At 43.0% G+C, this 12,427-nt stretch overlaps 1 protein-coding gene across 2 annotated transcripts in view; it reads left to right on the top strand.

The window, feature by feature from the left end:
- The window catches only part of KIF7 (kinesin family member 7), a 1,697,985-nt gene that overhangs the window by 1,148,909 nt on the left and 536,649 nt on the right, over positions 1-12,427 (top strand). For both annotated transcript variants that reach the window (XM_044078207.1, XM_044078206.1), the window contains exon 13: positions 6,992-7,117. In XM_044078207.1, coding sequence (XP_043934142.1) covers positions 6,992-7,117 — 126 coding nt within the window. The remainder of the gene's footprint in view (positions 1-6,991; positions 7,118-12,427) is intronic.

Here is a 12,427-nt window from a genome sequence, read left to right as displayed (position 1 = left end):
TATGGGAGAAACGGATACTAAGAAGAGGTAATTAATGAGGCACATGGCTTGGACAAATGTTTTAAGTTTTATTAATATATATTATTCTAGGTTTTTGTTTGACTCTTTTCATGATGATTTTTGATGTTTACTTGTGATGTATATTTCATACATTCTCATTTTTACTTCTATATTTTTGTATTTTAAGTGACATTAAAGATGTTTGACATTTAGATTAAATTGTATATTGGCTCAACAAACCACGGAGACAATAGATTTAACAGTGCTCTTATAACTTTAAATAGAAAGTTATGCTGCTCAATTAGAGACAAATGGATTCAATTAGTAAGTTAATTGCCTTAATTATATGAATACAGATACTATATAAACTGAGCTGATACATTGCACATTAAAATCTGATGAAGCGTATTTTAGATACGTGAAAGCGCTCATTTCGTGGTTCTACAATAAAGAAGAAGTTTGCTTTTATATGGACTGATTTCTTTTTTGAACAGTAGCTAAGTAGCCGGTTTGCTGTGGTTCACTTGTGTTTGTTATCTGCTGTAGAGATGATAGTGATAGGGACTTACAGATTGGTCATCTAAGGGTATTATTTCAAGAGAGAGGCTATAATGTCTCACTATGTAAGCAATATTGCTCTGATATGAATGATATGCATATGAACATAGAGGCTCCTGCTATCTATAAACGTCCTAGGGCCATATATAAACATGGAACACACTATGACTTCAATAGGATATCTTTTACTACAAGATGTACTAGTGACATAACTTATGTAACTGACATTATTCGGAAAAACTGGAATATCTTACTTGTAGATGGCAGATGTCATAGATTAGTAGGGACAACACCTAGTTTTAGGTATAGGAACAGTAAGAACTTAAAAAGACTCTTATGTATTGATAAAGTTGGTCCATTAATTAGTGGAATAGACAAACGAATTCTAAGATATGGCACATTTTCATGTAATAAATGCAACATGTGTAAGTATATATCTAGTGATGATCAGTTTGTCCATCCCTCTCTTAATTATATTTATAGACCTAATTTTTATGCCACTTGTGAAACCACTAATCTTGTCTATTTAGCAACATGTATACAATGTCCAGCATTTTATGTGGGCATGACTACAAGAAGGCTAAGAGATTGAGTATATAACCATATATATGACATCAGGAGGTTAAATTTGAACAATGCTCTAGCTAAACATTTGGCTACTCAACCTAACCATAGTTTTAGGTTTAGAGTTATACAAGTGATAGGCCTCAATAAAAGAGGAGGAGACAGGATGAATTATTTAGAAACTGGAATTAAAATGGATTTGGAGATTAATGGCACATATTGAACCAGGTTTAAATCAATATATCAGTATTAAACCTGTCTTAACTGCACGTGAATGAAAGTAATTAATAGCATATAATGTATATAAACATATTTAATACTGTTTTTGAAATGATGAAATATAGTATATTTTTATGCATATATATGTAATACATTTAAATATATTTGATATGTAAGTTTGTTTTAGATAGTTTTTGTATTATTCTTTTTATATATTTTATGATTTATTTCTAGAGGTTTTAGGTAGTATTACTATATATTATATGCTAGATTAAAATTTGATAATATTGGTTCATGTTTTAAGGAACTAATATATATGTATTTTTCTATTTCATCTACTTCTGTTTTTAAACTGCTGCATCTCATTGTATTAGATTCTAGCAAGCTTAATTGATGAATGTCTTTATTGATTAATTGAACTAGATTGCTTGATGAATGATTTGGTAGCATATAAAAAGCTACTCAATGCAATGAAGTTGTATAAACCTGAGGAAGCGTGCTTTGGATGCACATGAAAGCGCTTGTTACATAAATAAATCAACTTTATTTTTATTTCTACATTGTGGTGGCCTCCATCTAGCTGTTTCTCTAAATAGGCCCTAGGGCTGATAGCCTAGTACCAACCTATGAACCTATGGACCTCAAGGAGGCATACCTGCATGTCCCTATCAGACAAAGTTGCAGAAGATACCTCCGTTTCATTGCAGGTTCAACCCATTACCAATTTTCTGCACTGCCCTTTGGCTTATCTACTGCGCCCATAGTCTTCACAAAATGCTTGGCACCAGTAATTGCATACTGCAGACAAAGAGGAATTCAAATATACCCATACCTGGACGACTGCCTCATCCAAGCAGAAAACAAGGACATTCTCTTACATCATATGGCTTTTGTAAAACATCTACTAAATTGCCTGGGGTACACAGTAAACGAAAAGAAGTCAAAACTAGTACCCTCACAAAATATGACATTCCTGGGTGCCAGCTTGAATACAACGACCCAGAAGGCTTATCTGACGCCAGACAAACAACTACAACTGACTCAATATTTCAAAACAATGGCAACAAAGACCCAATTAACTGCAAGAAAAATTCTGCAGGCCTTGGGCTTCATGGCATCTTGCATACTACTAATACCATTTGCAAAGCTGCATATGAGTAAATTACAGTGGTACCTAAAAAGCGTATGGTCTCAACACAGCCACAGCTTGGACACAATGATATATCTTATTCCGTGCCTACAACAGGTGTTTCTATGGTGGTCACAGGCATGTCACCTCAACGAGGGTCAGCCTTTCACCTTGCCCCCAGCCAGACAAACTATCACAACAGATGCATCAGACTACGCCTGGTGGGCACACATGGCAGGACAGTGCATTCAAGGCGTATGGACTGCAGATCAAAGGAATCTGCACATCAATCAAAAAGAGATGCTAGCTGTACAGAAAGCTCTGACAGCCTTCAAGAATCTATTACATCCAGGGCAACTTACAATAAAGACGGACACCACAGTAATGTGGTACATAAACAAACAAGGGGGTACTCACTCCTACCCTCAATGCAGGCAAACAGTGATCTTATGGAACACAGCTCTGGCTTACCAAGTTCAGTTCAAGCTCAATTCCTGCCAGGAAAGAAGAATACATTGGCAGACGACCTCAGCAGAAACATCATGGATCCCCATGAGTGGAAACTAGATCCACAAGTATTTACAATGATAACTCAAAAATGGGGCCTTCCAGACATAGACCTGTTTGCCAGTCCTCAAAACTACCAACTAACGAAATTTTGTACAAGGACACTTCACCATCAAGCTTGGAAAGTGGACGCTCTCTCTTTCAGTTGGAAAAACCTGACAGTATATGCCTTCCCTCCATTGCCTCTCCCCACAAAGGTACTTCTGAAAGTCAAAAAGGAGAGACCACGACTGATTCTCATAGCCCCAGACTGGCCACGCTAGCACTGGTACCCACTATTGAGGAACATGGCCCATGGCCCATGGCCCACCTTGGATATTGCCACAAATTTCCCATTTGCTCACACAACAAAACAATCAGATTCTTCACAGCCAGCTCAAGGCCTTAAATCTGGCTGCATGGCAAGTCAACTAAGCATCCAGCCAGCTCCTCTTTCCCAAGCAGTTATGGATGTTATTCTGAAAGCTAGGAGGCCAAGCACCAGGAAGGCTTATTCGGACAAATGGAAAAGGTTTTGTGCCTGGAACCAAGCCAAAGGCCAAGACACAATTCAGCCTCACATGCCTCACATTCTACAGTACTTAACTGAGATATTGCACAGAGGACTTTTTCTCCTCCATTAAAATCCATGCTTCAGCTATTTCAGCCCACTACAACACGGATCCACCCTTATTTTCGCATCCACTTCTAAGGCAGTTCTTCAGAGGGGCAAAAAACATTAGACCACCCAGGAGAGCACCTACACCAACATGGGACCTCAGTTTTGTTCTGGAAAAATTAACACTACCTCCCTTTGAACCAACTTTCTCTGCAGATCTACAGTTCCTATCATGGAAGACTGCCTTGCTGCTAGCAATAACTTCAGCTAGAAGAGTCTCAGAGCTACAGGCACTAATGGCAGTGGAACCTTTCCTCATTTTCCATCAAGACAGAGTTTCTCTACGAACTAATCCTTCCTTTATGCCTAAGGTGGATTCCAGTGTGGCTTTAAATCAAACCATCCACTGACCCACCTTCTTCCCAAATCCACAGAACAAAGGTGAGAGACTCCTGCATTCCTTGGACATTTACAGGCAACTTCGTTACTGCTTGGACAAAACTAAGACTTTAAGAAAATCTGACCAACTCTTTTTATCGTATGCTACAGCTTCACAAGGGAAGGCTCTATCAAAACAAACCATTTCCAAATGGATAGGTCATTGCATACGTTTCTGCTATACCCATCATGGAAAACCAGTTCCTGCTACCATTAGGCCCCACTCTACCAGGGCAACAGCTATTTCTACAGCCTTTCTCAGGGGGGTTCCAACCAAGGAAATTTTGGAAGCTGCAACTTGGAGTTCAGTACACACCTTTACCAAACACTGTCACTTACCATTTTACTCTTAGACTAGGGCAGGCTTTGCCACTGCAGTTCTGCAGGGCCTTCTAGCCTCCTCTAACCCTCTATGATTCCTCCACCCATCCTTAGCTTTGGGATTCAACCCAAGTGTGATGACTGCAGCAGGGTAACACGATGAACACAGTACAGTTTTGTACCTACCATAAATGTAGATGTTCGAGTGTACACCCTGCTGCAGTCCAGGTTACCCTCCCTCCATCCCCTCTTATCTATCTGGCTAAATCTCTACAATACCTTCCTGATGTATTTGCTTACAGCTGAAGGGATTTTGTGTTTGTGCAAAGTTTACTCAATTTGGTACTAATTACTGACAACCTTTTTGGGGGCACCTGACATCTTGGGCAAGAAAAACTGAAGAAAATGGTGTCGGTTGCATTATATATACCCCTGGTGCACTGACGTCAGGGAAGAAGCGACAGCAACCGACGCCGGACCAAGACTTTGGAATTCCGGCCGACTGCGGGACCGCCTGACGACAGGATAACCCAAGTGTGATGACTGCAGCAGGGTGTACACTCGAACATCTACATTTATGGTAGGTACAAAACTGTACTTCCATCTTACACTCAGTGGGTGCAAAACAAAGATCTTCATCCTGAACAATATATCAGTCCATCACAACACACACACACTGTGGGCATTTTGGAGAATTGTCATTTCACCTGCTGCATTTGTTTGGGACATGGATAGAAACGAGGTGGAGCACCCAGTGAAAATCCTGTGGAGATGCATGATTGGTATGCAGCCTCCAATAGAAGAGACGACAGCTGAGAAACAAAATAGATAACCAAGTGCTTTGAGGCAGCATTGCTGGGACATGTTATGCTGACTTTTGTTTGCTTTCTTTATCAAACATTATTGTAAGTATTTTTTAAGCTGCTATTATCCACTTTATCTTTTGGTCTGGGTTTTAGCCACTCTGTAGCTTTGAGTTTCCCCTTGTAATAGGAGGTGCCTGTTATGTCGGTGCATTCCATAGAAGTATTAATTATTTAAGAATTTTAAATGTAAAGCTTCCAAGATGGCTACACACTAATCAACAGCAAAAATTCAGCTCTCCCAGTGGGAAAGCAGAAACTGGAGTGACATTGAAAATGTTTTTTGATAAAATTCAGTTACTGGCTAGTAAATACATTGCCTGGATACCAGCAAAGAAGACATTTGGAAAACCTAAAAGAAAATAAACCAAAAAAGGTGAAGAGAAAGCACTGTGGGAAGAATTCTGCAACTGTTAAGCAAAAAAGTAGTTCAGGCTTCAGCTTTGTTTCAAGAGATGGCCTCCAGTAATTTAGAAGAAAAATAAATCAAATGTACTTACAGGTGATTAAATGAAACGATGAAGGGAATATAACCATTCAAACAACTAAAGGCCGGAAAAAATAGCCATTCAGATGAAGTGATAAAACTGCAAAAAAATCAGAGGTTGACATAAAGAAAAAGCTGGATCAACATGAGGTTTATGAAGAGGAACTGTTTTAAAAATAATAGAAGACAGAGCACACAGAGAAAATCTGAGATTTTCTGCTGTACTAGAGAAATTTGATGAAACAGACTGCATTAATTTTATAAAAACATGAATAAGCAACTGGACTGGTGTTCCACAGCAGAATTTGTTAATAGAAAGGGCACATGGTGTGTATGCTCCAAACCTGGCCATGAGAAAACAGCCAAGACATGTATTAGTAAACATGCACTCATAGCAGAAAGAGATAATCCTGGCAAAATTATGGCAGAAGGGCAAAGTATTAAAAACTACATAAGCCACATCCACTGTGATTTTGTGGTTTTGTTATTGACAGAGTCATAGAACTGCATCTGATTATCTGTCTTTGTGTAATGCTGTGATTTTACTTACTTGACAGGTTATTGTTATTTGGGAAATCTTGTCCCCTACAAAACTTCCTTTCACATTCTTATGTACGAGAATAAAGCTAACTAGCTCATGGTTGACTTCTCCCCGACAAGTCTCTGTGTGGCACAGTAACATTGTAGCCAATCTTCAGTCCTAACAACTTTGTATACAGGATAAATGTACATTCAGCTGCTGTGTTATATTACTTTTCCCTCTCTTCCTGTTGGTCCTTATTGTATTATCCTGTTCCCTTTCTACAACTCTGTATAGTACAAGTGCCTTTGCTTTGTGTGTGTGTGTGTGTGTGTGTGTGTGTGTGTGTGTGTGTGTGTGTGTGTCAAAGAGGAAGTAAGGAATATGTTTCATATCACTTCTTGCTCATTGCTAGCATTGTATACCCTTTTTGAACTATTAGTATCAGCATTTCAGTTTATTTCACTTTTTTCAGCATTTCATCAGTCTTAGTTCATCACTGAATTGTGATAACTGTCACCACAGCAAGTGGTACCTTTTATAAGTTATGCTTCTTCTGTTGTTTAGTTTAAACCTGTTTGTTCTTAAGAGGAACTATTTAAAATAATCCCTTGCATTTCAAATATGGCTTGCACTGGGCATTTATAGCCTGGCAAATTAGAATGCGAAAATGTGAGTGATGCAGGAGTTTGTTTTAGTAATAGCTGTTGTCTCTGTTTATAAATAGGAGCTGGAGATCAAAAATGAGCAGCAACAGAAGATCTTGAAAATTAAAACTGAAGAAATTGCAGCATTCCAGAGGAAGAGGAGGAGTGGAAGCAATGGATCTGTTATCAGTATGGAAGAACAACAGGTAAATTATTCTGTCTGCAACTTTTTTGATTCTCCATGCAATAATATGCATCTGGCTTATCGGTCATCTTAAATTGTAAATACATGTAATTGTTTCCGATAGCTTTTTTCTAACCTTCTCCTACTGGGTCTGATGACCGGCACTCCTCTGGGACCAGGAATTCTATTCATTCCAGGTAGATTGAGAGTCAGTCATGGAAACCATCATTGTGGCATGCATCAGGGAGTTTCCTGGTTATTTCCTTAACCCCTTGCCCCCAGAAACAGACTTGAAAGCTTGCTTTGCCTTCCCCTTTGGACATTCTCCTTTCTGCTTATGCTCAGTGAACGCTGCATGTGCATATGTGGCTTTTTATCTTATCCTTAGTGCAGAGTGTTGTACACTTCTTTATCTGCTAGATTTTGTCATTTCGGTAGGCTGCATTGCCTCACTCCCCTCAAAGTGGATGGGGTGACTCAGTTTCAAAGCTCACTCCTTTTCTCCCCTGTCTGTCTTCTTCTCTGCCTGAGACAATAATTGAGCTCTGGTTATTTGGTTGTAGTTAGGACATCATCCTCTTATGCCATGCCACCAGGCTAGGTAGCATTTTTTGGAACTGTTCACAGTTTATCAATCTACAAAATTTGCTACTGGAAAAGGTAAATTTCTGTGTAGTTTACCCAAAGTGCAATTTGCTTAGTGTACGCCTGCCCAGCCCAATAGTTTAGCTTTCTTTTCACTCGAGTATGTTTTTGGTCTTCGTTTTATTTATTCATTCATTCATTTTATTTATTTATGTATGTATGTATTTTGTTCATTTATATTTGTTTACCAGGATATTGCACTGACCTCAACGGACCATTTGCAGGCACAGCCCAGGTAAATAGAATTGTATAAGAAATGAAAAAAACATTTACAGATACAAGGATATGCTAAAAACAAATATATGTACACATTTACAGATGCAAGAATATGCCACAATATTTAGTTCAAGAAGCAATTTACAATATCAAAACATGGATGGAAGAATAAAATTATGCTTAGCATAATTGCTTTTAATATGCTTTTGATTCTTCTAGTTGTGGAATTGTCAGCTACTTGTTTTTTTTCCAGCATTTACTATTGGTCAGTGATTATTTCTGAACTAATTTATAGCTTCCCTCATTCTGTCTTTCAGTTTTACCCTCCTCCCACTTCTGTTATCTTTTTCTGATATGTTAGAATACTGTCCTTCAAAAATGTATAAGTCACTTAATGTAACATCAGGGACCTTCTTCATTGGGTCCTACAGTTAGATTCATCCTCTCCTCTAGTTGAATCCTGCTGTTTTAAACGCTTGCTAGAATTGCATGTGGTCAGAGTCAGTAAATACTGTCATTTTACACACAGTCCGCAGAGCCTTCCAGTTCTTTTTTGCAACGTGTATGATGTTATGTGATCCTATCTCGCCTACATTCTGACTGATGGGTTCGGAGCCGATCCCTCGGCTCCGACTCGGCACGCTTATGCCAAAGAGCGAAGTCTCTTATTGGCTGAGCTTACTATATCCCAGGATGCACCACTACCAGTCCCCCAGATCTCGTTTGCCGCTTCCCTGCGAAGACGTGGTCTCGAGCTGGCTGGGCTGAGTAGTTTTTATTAACTAACTTTCTGTCAGTTTTTTGCTGTTTTTTGGTCACAAAAGCTGTTTTAACGGCTATCGCTCTTTTGTGTACGTTTGGATTGTGAAAACTGTGGTGTGTGATTGGGTTGAGTTTGTTTTCGGCCCCCCTCCATCCAGGGCCTTCCCGGACTGTCAACCTGTTAAAACTTTACAGGGTCTCAAGTAAATCTATAGTTGTTTAGAGTTCCCTGTCATTTACAGGAAGTGTTTGCATTAAGCTATAACTGTAAGCTTAGGTTTATCATCAGTAAATCTATAATTGTTTACTTTCCTGTCAAAGTTACTAGAATTGTTTAACATCATGTCTCAAACCCCTAGGCCTTCGGGCTTTAAAAAATGTTCGAAATGTGGTTTCAAAATGTCTATCACAGACGATCATTCGCTCTGTGTATATTGTCTAGGGGCAAAGCACTTGCAGGAGTCATGCAGCGTATGTCACGCTTTTTCCTCAAGGGTCCTCCAGGAGAGGAAAAATAAATTGATTCTTAAGGGGTTAATTAAACCTTCCTTTGAAGAAGCCTTGGCATCCTCTCCTGCTCCGGCCAAAAAGAAAAGGGCTTCGGTTCCGACCAGTCCGTCGGATCCGACTGCCAAGAGACTTAAGCAGGCCTCTCCTTCGGCTCCAAAGACTTCGGAGCCGAGGTCGGAACGGTCTGCCTCGATGCCACCAGTATCGACTCCTCTGGCTTCGGAGCCGATGGCTGGGGCATCGAGAGGCGGGTCACCTTCGTCGGCTCCGCTGCTCTCGGAGCCGACAAGGGTCGCCCGCTCAGACACTTCCTCCTCGGCGCCGAAGTCTACCTCGGCACCGATGGAATCTGGTGTGAGTATTCCCTCGGCGCCGATACTCATCGAGTCGCCTCGGAGCCGGTCCCCTAGCCCTTTGGGGCCGATGGAAAGGCCTTCTCGAACCCGTTCTGTTTCCTCTCGGTCTTCGAGAATGTCAGATTCTGATATAGACAGGGTGCTCCAAAGACTGTTCCAGTCCCCAGTCTTCCAAAAATTTGTTTCGGTTCCGACCCAGTTGGCTTCGGAGCCGATGACCTTGGCCCACCCCATTGCCATTCCTCCTCCGACTGCTTCGGTCCGGTCGGAGCAGGTGCTGTTGGAGCCGGTGGAGATCTCAGGGTCGGCTCCGACCCTTACTCCAACCCGGCCTTCGGGTCCGAGTTTGGTACGCTGGACTTCTTCGGCTGGACCCGGGGTGATGTTTGGGACCTATGCTTTCGGTTCCGAGCCTCCCCTCTGTGCTTGCTGCGGGACTTCCGTCGGCTATCACGGCTCCGGAGACCGGACACTCCCAGGATTCTGGGGTCCGGCTTTCAGGGCCATGAGGAGTGCCTTGGCCAAGTCCTCTTCGCCATCTCTCCGGCTTTACCGGCACCTTCCTGGGCGTGGAGACTGGGTCTTTGGCAGTTCCCTGTCCGTAGCCAGCGGAGCCCAGAGGCCTGAGGTTACCCCCAGTGGGGTTCCCCTCCTCCTGAGGGTTCTTCGAGTTGTCTTCAGAGGAACCCCAAGGAAGAGATCGTGCAAGAGGAAGCACGTGGACTCCCCGAGTCTATTACATCGGACACTGATATGGATGATGCAGAGGGGTCCCAGTCGTCCTCGGATGATGTCTCATTTGCAGACATCTTAGAGATCCTCAAACAACGAGGCGGCTGGATATCCAAACCCCTCTGCGGACGAGTCAGTGCTCCTCAAGGCCTTTGGAGCTCAGCCCTCCGCCTCCTGGGTGTCTCCGCCCTTCGCCGAGCTTCTGGATTTAGTTTGTCGAAGGCCGTGGGAACCTCCAGATACCGTGGAACCAGTCCCTTCTCGTCCAAATAAATTTTTGTCTGCTCCCCGAGAAGGAGTTCCTTACTAAAGGCGTGGCTGTAGATGCCATGGTGGTGGCATCTGCTACACAACAGGACGTGGCAGAGGCTTCAACGTCCGTCCATCCTCCTAATAAGGAGTCTAGGAGTATGGACAGGTGCGGAAGCGCACCCTGACTTCAGCGGCCTTTACCTTAAGGTCTCTGAATTATTTGGCACATTTTACCAGGCTTCAGAGGGATCTGGTCAAGGAGTTGTCAGATTCCCTCGCGGGTAACCTACCTGAGCAGCTAGCCCAGTCGGTTAGCTCTCAGTTGGCTATCCTTACGTCAATTTCTAACTCGTCCATGAGGCTCATTTCCTATGCGGCCGAAGGCGGGTAGAGCGGCAGGCACAGGCGTGGCCCCTCGTGAACAAGCCTGGCTCCGCTTGTGTCAGTTTGCGGAGGCCTTCAAGTCTTCCTTCGCCGACGCTCCCTTTGATGGTTCCTCATTGTTTGGACCCAAGGTGAAAGACACCCTTACCCGCTGTGAGCAAGAGGGAAAAACTTTATCTGCCGTAGGTGCCCGTTATTCCACTCCCTTCGGCCTTACCCCAAGGCTAAAGGAGGGGAAAATGTGGTTCCGCAAATCTCGCAAGTTTTCTCCCAACAGCAGGAAGATTCCCGTCCAGAGGCAGAGGACGGGGAAATTTTTCAGGGAGACGCCGTCCCAGAGGCGGCAGAGGGCCCCGCAGTTCTGGAGACCGCGAGTCCTTTCGTGGCTCTTCAGCCTCCCACACGTCATGAGGGTTTGCCCGGCTGTGCTGCTCGGAGCCAGTCGGGTGTCGTTGCCAAGCACCTAAAAGCCTGGGAGTCAATCACTCAGGACAGATGGGTGCTTCGGATCATTGCCGGAGGTTACACCATCCCATTCACATACTCACCCCCACCGTCCAAAAGAATCCCGGACCCACCACCCAGTCAAAGGGAAATAGCAGCCGCAGAAGCTTTAAAGCTGCTAGAAAAAGGAGTCATCCAACCAGTCCCCACAGACCAGATCGGATCAGGAAGTTACTCCAGGTTCTTTTTAGTGCCAAAAAAGACAGGGGACCTGAGGCCAATATTGGATCTCAGCAGACTGAACCAATCCGTCACGAAATCCAAATTCCGAATGGTCACGTTACAATCCATTCTCCCATTGTTGGAGAAGGATGTTTGGATGTGCTCCATAGACCTCAAGGACGCCTATTATCACATACCGATACATCAGGCGTCCAGAAGGTATCTGCGCTTCAGCCTGGGAGTCAGTCATTACCAATTTTGCGCTCTGCCCTTTGGTCTCACCACAGCCCCCAGGGTGTTCACCAAGTGTTTGGCAGTAGTGACGGCTCACCTGAGAAGTCTTGGATTCCAAGTGTTTCCCTATCTCGACGACTGGCTCCTGACTGCCACCACCAGGCATCTACTAATGGACAACCTCAAAGCCACCATCTCCTGGGTGTTTCCCTGGGGATTACATTCAATTGGTCAAAGTCTGTCTTGCTGCCCTCTCAACGCATAAAGTTTATAGGAGCAGAGATAGACTCAAGATTGATGCGTCTTTCTTCCTGCCGAAAGGATCCGAACTTTACAGGGCCAAGTTCAAGCTCTGATCTCGAGATCCAAAGCCCCAGCCAGGATGGTTCTACAGGTTTTAGGCTCAATGTCTGCCACGGTTCTTTTAGTTCCTCTAGCAAGATTACACATGAGGATTCTTCAGTGGCTCTTGTCAACTCAATGGTCCTTTCAGGATCTTCCCTCAATCATCACATCATGATTACGGAAATATGCAAAAGGGACCTTCGCTGGTGGCTTCAGACATCCAACTTGGA

This window comes from Protopterus annectens, chromosome 7.part0, assembly GCF_019279795.1.
Source record: "Protopterus annectens isolate FY-2018-M chromosome 7.part0, PAN1.0, whole genome shotgun sequence".
Lineage (NCBI taxonomy): Eukaryota > Metazoa > Chordata > Ceratodontiformes > Protopteridae > Protopterus > Protopterus annectens.
Note: the sequence above shows the minus strand (reverse complement) of the source record. Positions and strands in the feature narration are given on the sequence as shown.